The 14,406-nt window shown below is 37.5% G+C and overlaps 1 protein-coding gene across 1 annotated transcript in view; it reads right to left on the bottom strand.

Moving 5' to 3' along the window:
• Nucleotides 1-334: 334 nt before the first annotated feature.
• Nucleotides 335-14,406, bottom strand: part of METTL15 (methyltransferase 15, mitochondrial 12S rRNA N4-cytidine) — a 260,359-nt gene continuing 246,287 nt past the window's right edge. Inside the window, exon 6 of the mRNA XM_079930559.1 lies at nucleotides 335-382. Coding sequence (XP_079786685.1) covers nucleotides 366-382 — 17 coding nt within the window. The 3' untranslated portion in view covers nucleotides 335-365. The remainder of the gene's footprint in view (nucleotides 383-14,406) is intronic.

The raw sequence follows: 14,406 nt of genomic DNA on the forward strand, positions 1-14,406 counted from the left end.
GGATTTCTCCCAGCTCTAAACAAGCCCATTTGAAGCACAGGTTGGCAGGGGTCAATTCCTTTATCATCACACACATTTTAACAACCCAGTTGCTCAAAGAATGTAAAGCTCTATAACTGCCAACAAAGAGGGAGCTTTGAAGAGCCTTTCAGAAGGAATTATGTACACAAAATTCTAACTGTTGCATTGAGTTAATGCCCCTCTTTGTGTTCCTACCACTTTCTTATCATAATTACGTACCTTCTCTACACTTTTACCCCATCTTATCCTTCATGCATAGAACCAAATAGGAGAGAGGGGCCTATAGCAGTTACCCACCTTAGGTACCTGTAGACTAAGCAAGAGGTGATGACTTTAGGTCTTTTTCATAAGACAGTGCAGCCTAGAAAAAGAAAGGGCAAGTGTTTAGAAAGAATAAAACAAGCAATAGGTTAGATATTTTTACTTCTTCTCTGTAAGTTAAGACATTTTTGCTTATTAGCAAGGTTAGTTTAAGACAGGTTTATAGCCGTTATGACTATAAAAGTGATTCAATATTAGCATTATACCAAAATGACAGATGCAAATGCCAGTAAGGAGAACATTCTGAGCAGTTTAAAGGGCTCTAAAAATGCAAAGCATTATGCCTAGGTTTCTCATTAGCCTCATAGAGCTATGACATCCCACCTGTAGTCAATATTCTATCATCCATGTTCAAAATGGACCTGATTTCAAAAACACAAAAGAAACCTTCACTCAGTTTCCTGAAGTAGAGAGAGAAAGGAAAGAAGGAAGAAAGGGAGGGAAGGAAGGAAAGGAGGGAGGGAGGGAGGAAGGAAAGAAGGAAGGAAGACGGAAGGAAGGAAGAGAAAGAGAAAGGGGAAGAGAGTCAGGCTATTGATCAGGCTAAGGTGATATAATACAGCTCATGCACTTTATTCATATAGGAATGCTCCTGAGCTCACGTTTGTAGTCAATTTACTTATATTTTAGGTACAACTTTAATGAGCGTGATTATCTAGTTTCCCAGTCCAAGGTATCCTGGAGGCAGCAGATCACCTGGGAGACACACACGGGCGGCATCAAAAAGTGACAGCTGGCAGTGCAAGAGTTGATGAAGAAGACAGAAAACCTCTGAAAAGTTGATACTGGAACTCCAACACAGAGCCCTGCACTCAACAGGCTCTATTACAGCCCTCTAGAATAATTTATGATTGAGTCATCAAGACAAGATCAAATTAGAATGTTCTATTTAATAAAGCCTGGATATATATATACATTTTCAAAGATGTTCACCAAAAATAGTTTAAATGAACCTATTTTTATACATATGAACTTTGTAACCAGAACAACTCATTTCCTTAATGTTCGAGATGGATAGTTAACATTTTACTGTATGTTGGTTATGTCCTAATTTTAATCTCAAGCTACCTGCCCCTCCTGCCTCTCCTGCCCCTCAGTGACCAGGGAGCCACACTCCGGAAACACAATGTCATTATGCTAATACTACCTTAAACTTAACAAAATTAGGTAGGTAAATTTACTACCACCTCCCCAAATAAAAGCACACATTGCTACCCCAGCCCCAAATATATGACTCCAGAGTTATCTATGCCACTGCCTGCTGCCAATCATATGCAATATATGTTAGTGTATGTGCTGACCAAATTTAAATTCAATTTTAGCAGGCCACGTAAGAAGACATCCTTCTAATCTAACAGTCTGAGCTTTTTGTGACTGTATTTGTCTTTGAATCCCCTGAGTCAGAATCTCAAGATACCAAATCATTGTCACCCAATTGAGCTTAACTCTTGAACCTGGAAGAGAAAGACAATAGATTGACTGGGACCTTGAAAATGGAGCAAGAACCTACATAGGTGATGTTTTGCGTGATTCTTTTCACAAATGCTAAAAATGGAAAAATCAGGGTCACCAATGCCAAATCAAACTTGAGATAAGAATTCTGCTGTACTAATGGTCAAGTTTTCTAGACACGATCAATACTTGAAATAAGAGTGTAAAAGAATAAAAGAGAGAGAATGGTAAGTGTACAAACACCAAGAACCACCATCCACTTGGGAATAGCATGCCAAATTTTTTAGCATAGCACAAAGGAGGAAAGAACCCCATGGAGAAAACTTTACAAAGCCATTCATTAAAAGTCATGGTCAGTGTTATAGGTTGGACAAAGGGGGCATATCAGTCAGGATAATGCTATAGTGATGGACAACTCCCAAGGTCCAAAGCTTAAAACAACAAATGTCTCTTTCTTTCTCATGCCACATGTCCACTGCAGGTCAGCTCGAGCTCTGCTCTATGTTGGCTGCCTTCCTCACTCCAGGATCTAGGCTCACAGAAGAGCTATTATCTGCTCACTGCAGTTCATAGTGACAGAAGGAAGGAGAGGAAGTACTAAAGCATATGTTGGTCCCTAGAACCTCTGCCTGGATGACTTTTAAGGGAGTAGGAAGTATAACCCTCCTGCAGGGAGGGGCTTCAAATACTGGTGCGCTGGAATGCAGTCACTACAGGCAGTAGGGTAAAAGTGCCAAGAGGTCTGCCAAAGATCAGGGCTTTTTGAACTTCAGCATACACGAGAATCCTGTGGAGAGCTAATTTTTTTTAATTAATTTTTTGGCTGCGTTGGGTCTTTGTTGCTGTACGTGGGCTTTCTCTAGTTGCAGCGAGAGGGGGCTACTCTTCATTGCAGTGTGCGGGCTTCTCATTGCGGTGGCTTCTCTTGTTGCAGAGCATGGCTCCAGGTGCGTGGGCTTCAGTAGTTGTGGCACGCAGGTTCAGTAGTTGTGGCGCACGGGCTTAGCTGCTCCGCAGCATGTGAAATCTTCCTGGACCAGTGATCAAACCCGTGTCCCCTGCATTGGCAGATGGATTCTTAACCACTGCGCCACCAGGGGAGTCCTGGAGAGTTTCTTAAAACACAGCTTTCTGGGCCCCACCCTCAGCCGGCCTAATTCAATAATCCTGGGTGGAGCCCAAGAATGTGCATCTCTTTATATACAGGCATACCTCATCTTGTGCTTTGCTTGATTGCACTTTGCAGATGAGTTTTTAACAAACTGAACGTTTGTGGCAATCCTGCCTCAAACAAGTCTATCGGGATCATTTTTCCAACAGCATTTGCTCACTTCACGTCTCTTGGAACATTTTGGTAATTCTTGCAATATGTCCAATCTTTTCATTATTATTATATTTGTTATGGTGATCTGTGACCAGTGATCTTTGATGTTACCACTGCAAAAAGCTTATGACACCTTGAAGGCTCAGATGATGGTTAGCATCCTTTAGCAATAAAATATTTTTAAATTAAAAAAAAATGCACATTTCTAACAAACTCCTAGGTGATGCTGATGTTGCTGGTCCATAGACCATACTTTGAGTAGGAATGATACAGAGCAATTGCTGGGAAGCAGCTGTGCAAACAGACATTATGTGTTCCAACCTCATCCGTGCATCTAGGTGGGGACAAATGACTGGTCCTCACCAAAGAAATACGAGCAAAAGTGATGCATGTCGCTTCTTGAATTAAAGTGGTTAAAAAGAAGAGCCTTTTTCTCCCACTTCCTTCTGCCATGTGCTTTCTACTTTTTGATGCCTGAGGCAACATTATAGCTCACGTTTGAAGTTAAAGACTTCATCAGCCTAAGCCACCTTCCCCCACGGACAAGAAGGACCTACATCAGATTACTATGGGAAAAGGAATAAATTTCTATCATGTTAAGCCATGAAATATAGGGATTTGTTTTTTACAGCAGGTAGCATTACCTTATCTAACCCTGGAGAGACTGGGAAGAAGGTCCAGAGAATCTTGATCCTCTGTCCAATATTTATCATTTTTCTCTCCTTCAGTTACATGAGAAACCTCTCTGCCTCCTTAACTTTTACACATGTCACCCCCTTTGATCCTCCTTTATTATATCTGTTTTCTTCTCTAACTCACTGTGGTAACAGATAAAATTAAATGGATTAGGATTATGGGGTGAAAAAACTCAGAATCACTTTAATTCCTGCTTAGGGTATTAGCTTAGTACCTTAATAATACACTTAATTATAGTTTATTCATTCGTTTAACAAAACCTTACTCAATGCTAACTTATATATGGCTAAAAGAGCCCTGTCTCCAAAATTGGCCTGGGCATCACCCCTGGTTCCTCCCATAACCACGGCAGATATTGAAAATTAGCAGTGCTTTTTCTCACTGAGTCAAGAGAAACCCTCAGAATCCTTTACAGCAGGGTACTCCAAATAGCCACGACCAATAAATCCATAATGGTGGTTTTGCCATGAAGGAAAAAAAAAAAGCAATATGTATCCAAGTCATTTCTATCATTTTTATCAATAAATGGATTTTTCCAAAGATGTTACAAAAGGTTTGGTCTCCTGTGGTCACTCATTTCAATCTAATTCTAATATGTTTTCCTGAGTAATGGAAGCTGTAAAGACCATACTACATTTGCAGCTAAGTTTCCACACCGATTTAGGTTCCACTAAGCAGATATGCCTGCACAAAACTTGAAATGCAGAAATCAGCAATGTGAGATAGAAGCCTTATATGAAGAGACTGGACCTTCGGGCAAACACTACAGCAGAAGTGTTTGGTTTTCCTGAGGCAGCAGTGAGGAAGGTTTTACAGGTCAGGACCTGGCATCAAAGGCACAGAACAGCAGGTGTCTACGGCAGACAGGTTTCTCTTAACAAGTCCCTGGTGTGGTTGGGCAATTCATCAGGCCATTGTTCCTGAACGAGCAGGACCTACGCTTGGTTCCACCCTTAGTTCCAGGCAAGATGGGCTCCTGTTCTGGGACCAATACTTTAGAGGCTCTTTCTCTGGCTCTCCTCTGGCTACCTCCCCTCCCCCACAAAAAACAAAACAAACAAATAAAAATCGCTGAGAAGTATGTGGGGTCAACAGGACATACTTAACTGGATTTCTAGCCCCAGATTGTGCCCTGGGAACATGGACCCAGATTCCTTACTCAAATAGCCCTGAGCTTTCTGCCAGAGCCTTTGTGGGCCTCTACCCTGGGGCCGTTCTCCTAGGAGTGAACCATACTGCCAGTGTGGACACCTTTAGGTCTGAGGGCAGCTTGTTGCCAGGAGTATACATAGAGCTTGGACATGTGTGCTGTAGCATCGACAGATATGCCGATGAGGATCCCCTGCAGCTTAGAATGGAGCCAGAAATGGGAAGAGAAAGATTGGGAACCTGGATTGGGGGCTGGGGTCATGCTTTTCCCATGCCACTATGCTTTGTTGAGCAACCCAAAGGAGTCTGAGAATTCTAGTCAATCTTGACCTTCCAATGTCATTTTGAAGGTAAATTTCTCAAGGTGGGAACATAGCACCTATTTCATTTAACAGTTTGAAGCTTATGTTTAAGTGTTAATATTTAGAGATGTTATGTGAGTATCTACTTGTACTCTTGCCCCAGATCCCACAAATTCTAAGGACTACTTAGTTCTCTAGCCTCTGATGCATTCTGTAAGCTACTTCATGCTCTGTAATAAACCCCTTTCTGCCTAAACTCTTCAGAGTTTATTTTGTTCTCTAAAACCAAGAACCCTGGTTGTTACACTTCTCTAGATGTTTAGAAAGGGCCTGTATTTTCCTATTCTTGTAGATAAGTCTACATGAAGTCCAAGAATATGTTTTTTTTCAGTATCAACCATAGATTCTATTCGTTGTGACTTTTCCTGATCTCAAGGCTCTGTTACTATAGTAGAGAAGAGTATTCAAGGTTGAATGAGAGCCTGGGTTGGAGACAGCTCTAACACTTACCAAGTGTGCACTTTGAACAAGCCATTTTTAACCTCTCTGAACCCTAACTTCTCATCTGAGAATTGAATAGGATAGTGTGTGTACATATACTTCATTGAATAGCCCTCTGCTGATGGAACATTGCCATTACTGGAACTAAAGAAAAGAGTTAATAATAGCTGACTCCAGGGATATATTCCCTATGGTGTATTCTCAGATGTCCTTTCTTTTGTTTACTTCAAAAACCTCTGCTCCAATCACTTCCCTCTGGGAAACCAATTTCACTGTCCTAACTTATGACTCCATTAGGAAATGTTTCTAGAAAGTCATTCAAATGTTTCCATCTGCCAATCCCATTTTGGTACTTCAAGTTCTGACTCCTTATGCTTCAAGAAACCATTTTCTTCCTTGCTTGCTAGTTAAACTCTTCAACACTTGTCAAGCATTATTATATCATACTCACCCTACTCTGGGATTTAATCACACACTCCATCCACTTCAAGACATATTCATTTTCTGGAGTATCCAATGACATGATCCACAATATCAGAGATAAGGATTCAAGCATATAAGTTCCGCTTGGGTTTTCTTGCTTTTCTGAATCTTAAAGAATCTTTAGAGTTAGTCCTAGAGCAATGCAAGTTTAAAAGCTTTCACAACATGATGTATTTCCTTCTCATTACATTTTTTCAGATTAAGAAACTACTACAGCTGTAGCCTATGCTAGAGGAAGATAAGATTTTTGTGGCTCATAAACTTGGAAAATGGAACATATCAAAAGTCATTTTGTTGGCATATTTCAATTAAATACCTAAAAATCCATGATGATATAAGTAAGAACTGCATGAGGTCATTTCTATTTTTAAAGAATTTTCTAGTTTCTAATGGTCAGTCCTGTAAAGATTCCCCCACCAAAAAGTAACTGATTGGAATTGTGGAACCGTTGAGACATGGCATCGAATAGTTGAAGCTACATACAACCTTTGAGAAAGTGCTTTCCATTTTGGAAACAATCGCTGTACCTATAGGTTCTGTGGCTGGGCACTTACGCATGTTGGCTCCATTCCTTGTCCTTCTTCAGCTCAGCTCTCTACTAGAGGGGGAGCATGAGCAATGCAGTCTGTTTCCCAGGATCCTATGTGAGCTGTCTTCTGGCTGAGTTTTGACAAAGGAAGACAGTGGAAGGAGATTGAATGGGGTGGAAGAGAAAAGCCAGGACATTTCTCCTCCCGTGTCTCTGCTGGAGGCAGCTTCTCAGAAGTTACTTCTCCTCTGCGGCTCCAACTCCTCAGTTACATTGCTTGATAGGTTCATTTAGATCCACCTTCCATCTGATGACCCTCTAGGCAATAATACTGCTAAATGTTTCATCTTTCTATACTACAGATGGTAGTGTTTTTCTGTTGTTTAACTTTTGGTTTACCTTATCACTCCCTCTATGGTTCTTAGAAATTCCATCACCTGTGTAATAATTTCCCTAAATTAACTTCACTCTGTGGAAAAATCTTAAAGTGATTTCTGCTTTCCTGGTTAGACTCTGATTGATAATATAATGCACTTAATTTTGAAACAATGCACATAACTATTAGCGCACCAATAGGAATGTTAAGGAACTTGGATACAATAAGTCACCTTATAGACTTCTCAGGACTACGGGAAGTAAAATATAAATTGTGGAAAAAACTGCCCCAGAAGGAAGAGACCAACGGAATTAGAGGTATCAATGGGATCTAGAGACTTGATGGTCATTTTATTTCCCTCCAGGTGAAATAATATCTAGGTGAGTAGTGAATATAATAACAGTTACTGACCTATTTAAAATTCTGACCTTGGGCCAGTGCGTTTATTATCTAGTATGGACTGCTTTAAGATGTTTAAAAAAAAGATGATCATTACAACAGTTCAGGGTAACACTTGAAAATATTATGTCTGGTTTGTTAACAAAACAAATGCCAAATATGATATAAACCAACATCATGGAAATATTTGCTTTCATTTTTATCTCATTTTTTCATTTATTCATTGATTACCTACCATATGTCAGTCACTCCTCTAGGCCCTATAAATATATCCCTGAGTAAGGAAGAAAAAATATCCCCTACTTGTGTGGAGCTTATGGCCTGGAGGGGGTGAAGGCAGTGTTTGGACCAGTATCAACCAAGAGTTGAAAAACTCCATAGAAAAAACAGCCAATCCACACTTAGATTCTTTTTCTAAGTAATTTGTCATCTTAAATTCTAAAAAGGAAAAGAAAATGGTCTTTTTACTTTCTAAAATATAGTAGTACATAAGGGTACTGGATTTGAAGTTTGTCAAGTTTTGATTTGAGTTCAGGCTTTTTACTTTCCTGATTGGTTAAATTATCATGTTTATCCAGGATCCCTCATATAGGATCCTCGAAGTAATTTTAAAAATAGGGAATTGTGTTGAGAATAGAGATATTTAAGTTTGGAGAACTGAATTAAGTGAATAGTTCTGCCTCATTTTCATTTTATTTTTGATGTTCAGCAGTTGACCATGATGTGCTTGTGGATTCATTGTTTTTGTTGTTGTTGTTTTTGTATACCAAATTTGGGAAACTTTAGGTCATTAATTTTTTAGATATATTTTACTGCCTTGTTCAATCCCTCCACGTCTGTGACTCCAATTACACTTTCATTAGACCAGTTTATATGGTCCCATGAGTCACTAAGAAAATACCATTAAAAAAAATTTTTTTTGTCTCTGTTCTTCAGATTGGATAATTTCTACTTTTTCATCTTCAAGTTCACTGACTTTTTTTTCATTATCCAATCTGCTGTTAATACAATACAATCATTTTTTAAATTTTATAAGTATACTTGTTAGTTCTAGAATTCCACTTGGTTTTCATAGTTTCCATTTTTCTGATGAGATTTATCACTGTACATTGCCTATATACATTCTTTCTTTTAGATTCTTAAGTATATTTATAATAGATAATTTAAAATCAGCATCTGCTAATTCCAACATCTGAGTCATCTGGGATCTGTTTCTTGTGGTTGCTTTATTTTCATGATGACTAGTCACATTTTTCTATTTCTTCATATATTTTTTATTTTAGGCAAAACATTTAAGATAATACATTATAGTGAGTTTGATTATATCATCTACCTAAATAAGCTATTAAGTTTTGTTCTGGCAGGCAGTAAGACTTCTCCTTTATTTAAAAAAAAGAATCTGCTTTTATGATCTCACAAACTTCCTCTTATTCCTTTAAATACATCTGATAAACTTTTTCTACCATAAAAACTATCATGACTATAGTTAAGGGAAAAAAGGCTGTACAAATGCTCAGCAACTTAGAAGTCATGGGTATTAGAGTTTGAAATCCATTTCATCCTTTTATTTCAAGGGTGCTTCTATGTGGAGAACCCACTGTACAGAATTGCATATATATTATTTTGTATTACCTATAAAGATCATATTCTGTAAGAAAGTAATATAAATCTTTTTTAAAGTATAAATAGTCTTCCAAAATCAATTTGTAAATACATCTTAGTTTTCAAAGCTTAGTGTGTAAAAAACTGATCTTAAGCAATTCCAGGGAAGGAGTCTTATCAGCCTCATGGAAGGCTGAATTAGAGGAAATAAGAACAGTAATTTGGAGGTAAAGGAAACAAAACTACTTGTTAATCTCTGTTTGGATGAAATATGTATGAGGACTGAGGCCATATTTGAACACATGTCCTTTTCCTGTTTGAGCCAAAGACGGAAAACCAATTATTTAATAGTATTTTTGTTATCGTTTTAAAAAGAACATATTTGTTGTACATTTTTTTAAATACTTAAAAGTATAAAAAAATGTGTTTAGTCTTCTCAGAGATAAATACCTGAACATATTAAGGTATTTCCTTCCAATTTTGATATGTAGGTATACATGTATATGTGTATGGGTGGGTGAGTATGTGTCTGGGTGTATGTTGGGTAAAAAACCACATATATAAAACAAAATTGGATTGATGCTCCCAATATAATGTTTTATCTTATAGGTGTTACTAAAAACATTAAATGGGCTTTTCCATAGCATTAAGTGGTCTTTGAAAAATGTGATCTTTAGATGGCCAACAGGCACATTGAAAAAATGCTCAACATCGCCAATTATTAGAGGAATGCAAATCAAAATGACAATGAGATATCAGCTCACACTGGTCAGAATGACCATCAACAAAAAGTCTACAAATAATAAATGCTGGAGAGGGTGTGGAGAAAAGGAAACCCTCATACACTGTTTGTGGGAATGTAAATTGGTGTAGCCACTATGGAAAACAATGTGGAAGTTCCTTAAAAAACTAAAAATAGAACTACCATATGATCCATCAATCCCACTCCTGGGTATATATCTAGAGAAAGCAAAAACTCTAATTCAAAAAGATACATGCACCCCAATGTTCAGAGCAGCACTATTTACAATAGCCAACCCATGTAAACAACCCAAGTTCCCATCAACAGATGATTGGCCTAAGAAGATGTGGTATATATATATATATATATATATATATATATATATATACACACACAATGGAATATTAGCCATAAAAAGAATGAAATATTGCCATTTGCAGCAACATGGATGGACCTAGAGATTATTATACTTAGTGAAATCAGACAGAGAAAGACACATATAATATGATATCACTTATATGTGGAATCTAAAAAATAATACAAGTAAATCTGTATGTAAAACAGAAGCGCAGTCACAGACATAGAAAAAGTTACCAAAGGGGAAATGGGGTGGGGGAGGGACAAATTAGGAGTATAGGATTAACAGACACAAACTCCTGTACATAAAATAGATAAGCAAAAAGGATTTACTGTATAGCACAGGGAATTATATTGTGTATCTTGTAATAACCTATAATGGAATATTATCAGAAAAAATAACTGAGTTGCTATTCCGTACACCTGAAACTAACACAATACTGTTAATCAACTATACTTCAATTAAAAAAAGAAAACTGTGGGGACTTCCCTGGCGGCACAGTGGTTAAGAATCCGCCTGCCAATGCAAGGGACATGGGTTCGAGCCCTGGTCTGGGAAGATCCCACATGCTGTGAAGCAACTAAGCCCATGCACCACAACTGCTGACCCTGCACTCTAGAGGCCGTGAGCCACAACTACTGAGCTCACACGCCACAACTACTGAAGCCCACGCACCCTGGAGCCCATGCTCTGCAACAAGAGAAGCTACTGCAATGAGAACGCTGTGCACTGCAACGAAAAGTAGCCCCCGCTCACCACAACTAGAGAAAGCCCACACGCAGCAATGAAGACCCAATGCAGCTGCACACACAAAAAAAATTTTTTTGTTAATTTTTTTTAAATTTTTAAAAATTAAATTTTAAATATTAAATTTTTAAAAAAATTAAAGAAAAATAAAACTATGATCTTTGATAGCTGTCCAACATGTTATTACAAGGATAATTTACTTATCCATCCCCCTCTTATAAGAGATTGTTGTTTCCAATTTTTCATTATCAAATAAATTAAATAATCGTTCACATATATGATTATTTCCATACAATATATTTCTGACATGGAAATGGTGGGGTGATGGATGAGTTAAGATAGCAGGACATCAAGCCAGGGTAAAGGAGAGAGTAAAGCTTGAAACAGAAATAGCGGTGGTTTTAGTTAGTATTGTTTATATAACTGAATTGGAGAGGAGAGTATGCCAAGGCAGCAGGCTTTCATAAAATAGTTGCTCTGCATTTCCAACAATCATTGGAAAATGGGAGCTTAGGCTGAAGATTTGTAAAGGAATTCTTCATAGCATGTGCTGCAGAGCATCCATTGTGAGGGATTTTAACAGGCGTTGCATTAAAGAAGTGTTCTGATGTGTAGTGACTTTGGGAAATACAGACTTAAAGCCAAACAAGATTTTCGCTCTTATGTTTTACTGCAGGACTTCCTAAAACATTTAATGTTCTTATATGTTTTTTTTTTAAACATCTTTATTGGAGTATAATTGCTTTACAATGCTGTGTTAGTTTCTGCTTTATAACAATGTGAATCAACTATACATATACATACACATATATCCCCATATCCCCTCCCTCTTGAGTCTCCCTCCCACCCCTCTAGGTGGACACAAAGCACCGAGCTGATCTCCCTGTGCTGTGCGGCTGCTTCCCACTTTTTAACGCACACCAAACACAGTCTACAACATGGGACATTTCCCAAACTTATTTGACCACAAAATCTTTTGTTCACTAAGTATATTGAGAGAAAAGTGTTCTGTGGAACACCAGACTGGACAAAAGTACTCTAACAGAATTGAGGAAAAGTACATTACAGTCAAGGCCAGTGGAAAAGAACATATCAGATTAAGTTTGATTAGGTTAAATGGTTTTACGGCAAGCAATGCACATCTTGAAATCTTGCTTTCAATTTAAATTCCTTATTTATCTCTTTTAAAATGCCAAATGACGTATACTCTTCTTTTGTCAGTGCATAACTCTACACAGAAGTAATATTTGGTGGGCTGTGAACTTTATCACACTATGACATGTTTTTGCAGAGGTCATATAATATAGTGACAAAATCCCAGCCTAGGATTTGGGACAGAGTGTTTGACTCGGCCACTAACTAGCTTTGTGATCTTACAAAATTAACTTTTTTTTGGCACAGGTATAAAATGAATTGTCTGTTCTATGAATGATTTGAACTAGATGGTCAGAAACTTTCAATTGTTCTCACCTGTTGTCATTCACAGGCTTCAGGATGATCTAACCAGCCTCTCTCTCTGTGATTGGTCTCACAAATTCTAGGTTGTGATGGTAATCTTATTCTCCATTTAAGATCCACAGCATTTTTAATAACGATGCTATATTCTAAAGATATAAACCTAGAGAAAATCAGATAGTTATTCAACTTCCTATCAATAATTTAAAAATAAAAGCTTTTCTGTTCCACCTTTTGCTTTCACAGATATTTGTGCCCCAGAGATTAAGGAACTTGTTCACTTACACCTTCTGCATTTTCCTTGTAGTCCCAGGTTGGCCAATAGCTTATTTGTCCTTAAAATAGAGATGTTTAATCTGGGGTTAGTAGACTTCAAGGGGTCCACGAACCCCATGAAACTGTGCATAACATTTTCTCTTTAAATGTGGGAACATTTATCTTTCTGGGGATATACTTTACAGCTTTCAATAGATTTTCAAATGGCATTTTCAATCCCTCAAAAAAGTTAAAAATTATTGCTTATAGATTTCTTAAGTTTTTTGAAGAGGTATATGAAGGAATAAACAAGACACAGATTAATGCTCAAGTTCAAAACACCGATCTAAATTATTGCTAATTTACCCATCATCAGAATGTGTGGGAGTAGAAACTTCAGGGTATAGAAATCAGCATGATTGCAAAAAGGAAAAACAAAAAGTCTATTTAGAGGCATTTTCTCCTTTTTTCTTTGCCTCTTCAGGCCCTAACCACTGCATGGGGGAAAAGAAAAAAAAAAAACTGCAGGAAAAATGTCTTAATGCTATGTTATAAAAACAATGATTAACCAGGTAGAAGTGACATCATTGGCAAAAACGGAGATAACAATATTTACCCATTTATTAAACATGTTCTTAGAAGCCTTTAAAAGAAACAGTGCTATAGGATTGTCCAGTGTCAATGGAGTGACTATGACATAGTCCACTGTGATTGGTCCTTTATGGAAAGGATTCTTAAGAAAGCCTGCCTGTAGGATAATTTGGCAATTTTTAACCTAATCCTGATTAATTCAGTCATACACTGTCTTCTGCATGCTCTCAGACTCCAGGCCTCAATTTATTAATGCTTATTCTAGATTAAAATCACACATACATCTCCATTCACCTCTGAATGTCATCATTCTGTGACAGTGATGATGATAAAAATGTGGACAATGAAAAAAAAAGTGGATAATGATGAATATAGCTAATATTAATCTAGTATTGATATTTAGTATGTGCCTCACAGAAAGCCTTTAAAGTAGTGACTATTATTAACACATTTACAGACAAAGAAACTAAACTATAGAAGGTTAAGTAATTTATCCTAGATCATAGAGCTAGAAGATGCCTAAAGCAGGATTCAAGGCCAAATAGTCCTATTCCAGAGCTTATTATGCTGTTTGGCTTCTAAGATGTAATTCAGGAATTTGGTCATATACTCCTCATTTTTCATCATCCCAATTTTTTCCATGTTTGCTCTCCCTCAGTTCTCCTACCCAGAATGACCCCAAATTACTTCTAGATTCAACTACCACACACTGCAAGCATTTTCCCCTGGCCCAAAATATGTGTCATCTCAGTTCATGACATAGGATGACTTTGACAGACCTTGACGGTCATACCCCTTGCTGGCCAATTGTGGCTGAATCCAGTCTTTTGTGGTCAGAAATGGAAGCATTTATGTTGCAATGGCCCTATCGAAGTTAGAGTTAAACTCTGAACAGTCACGTTTTACAGATTATACGTAGAGGTTTTACAGATCATATGTAGATTATTTCCTAAACTTTGGCCATTCACATAATACCTTCATGATTTCTTTCAGTCCTGTGCTATCTCTACCAGTATTTACGTAATATTTTGACTTAAATATACTTATTGTTTTTTAGTTAAATAAATGAAAGTTTATTTCATCACAAAAATTGAAAACTAGTA

This window comes from Stenella coeruleoalba (genome assembly GCF_951394435.1).
Source record: "Stenella coeruleoalba genome assembly, chromosome: 8".
NCBI classification, from domain to species: Eukaryota; Metazoa; Chordata; class Mammalia; order Artiodactyla; family Delphinidae; genus Stenella; species Stenella coeruleoalba.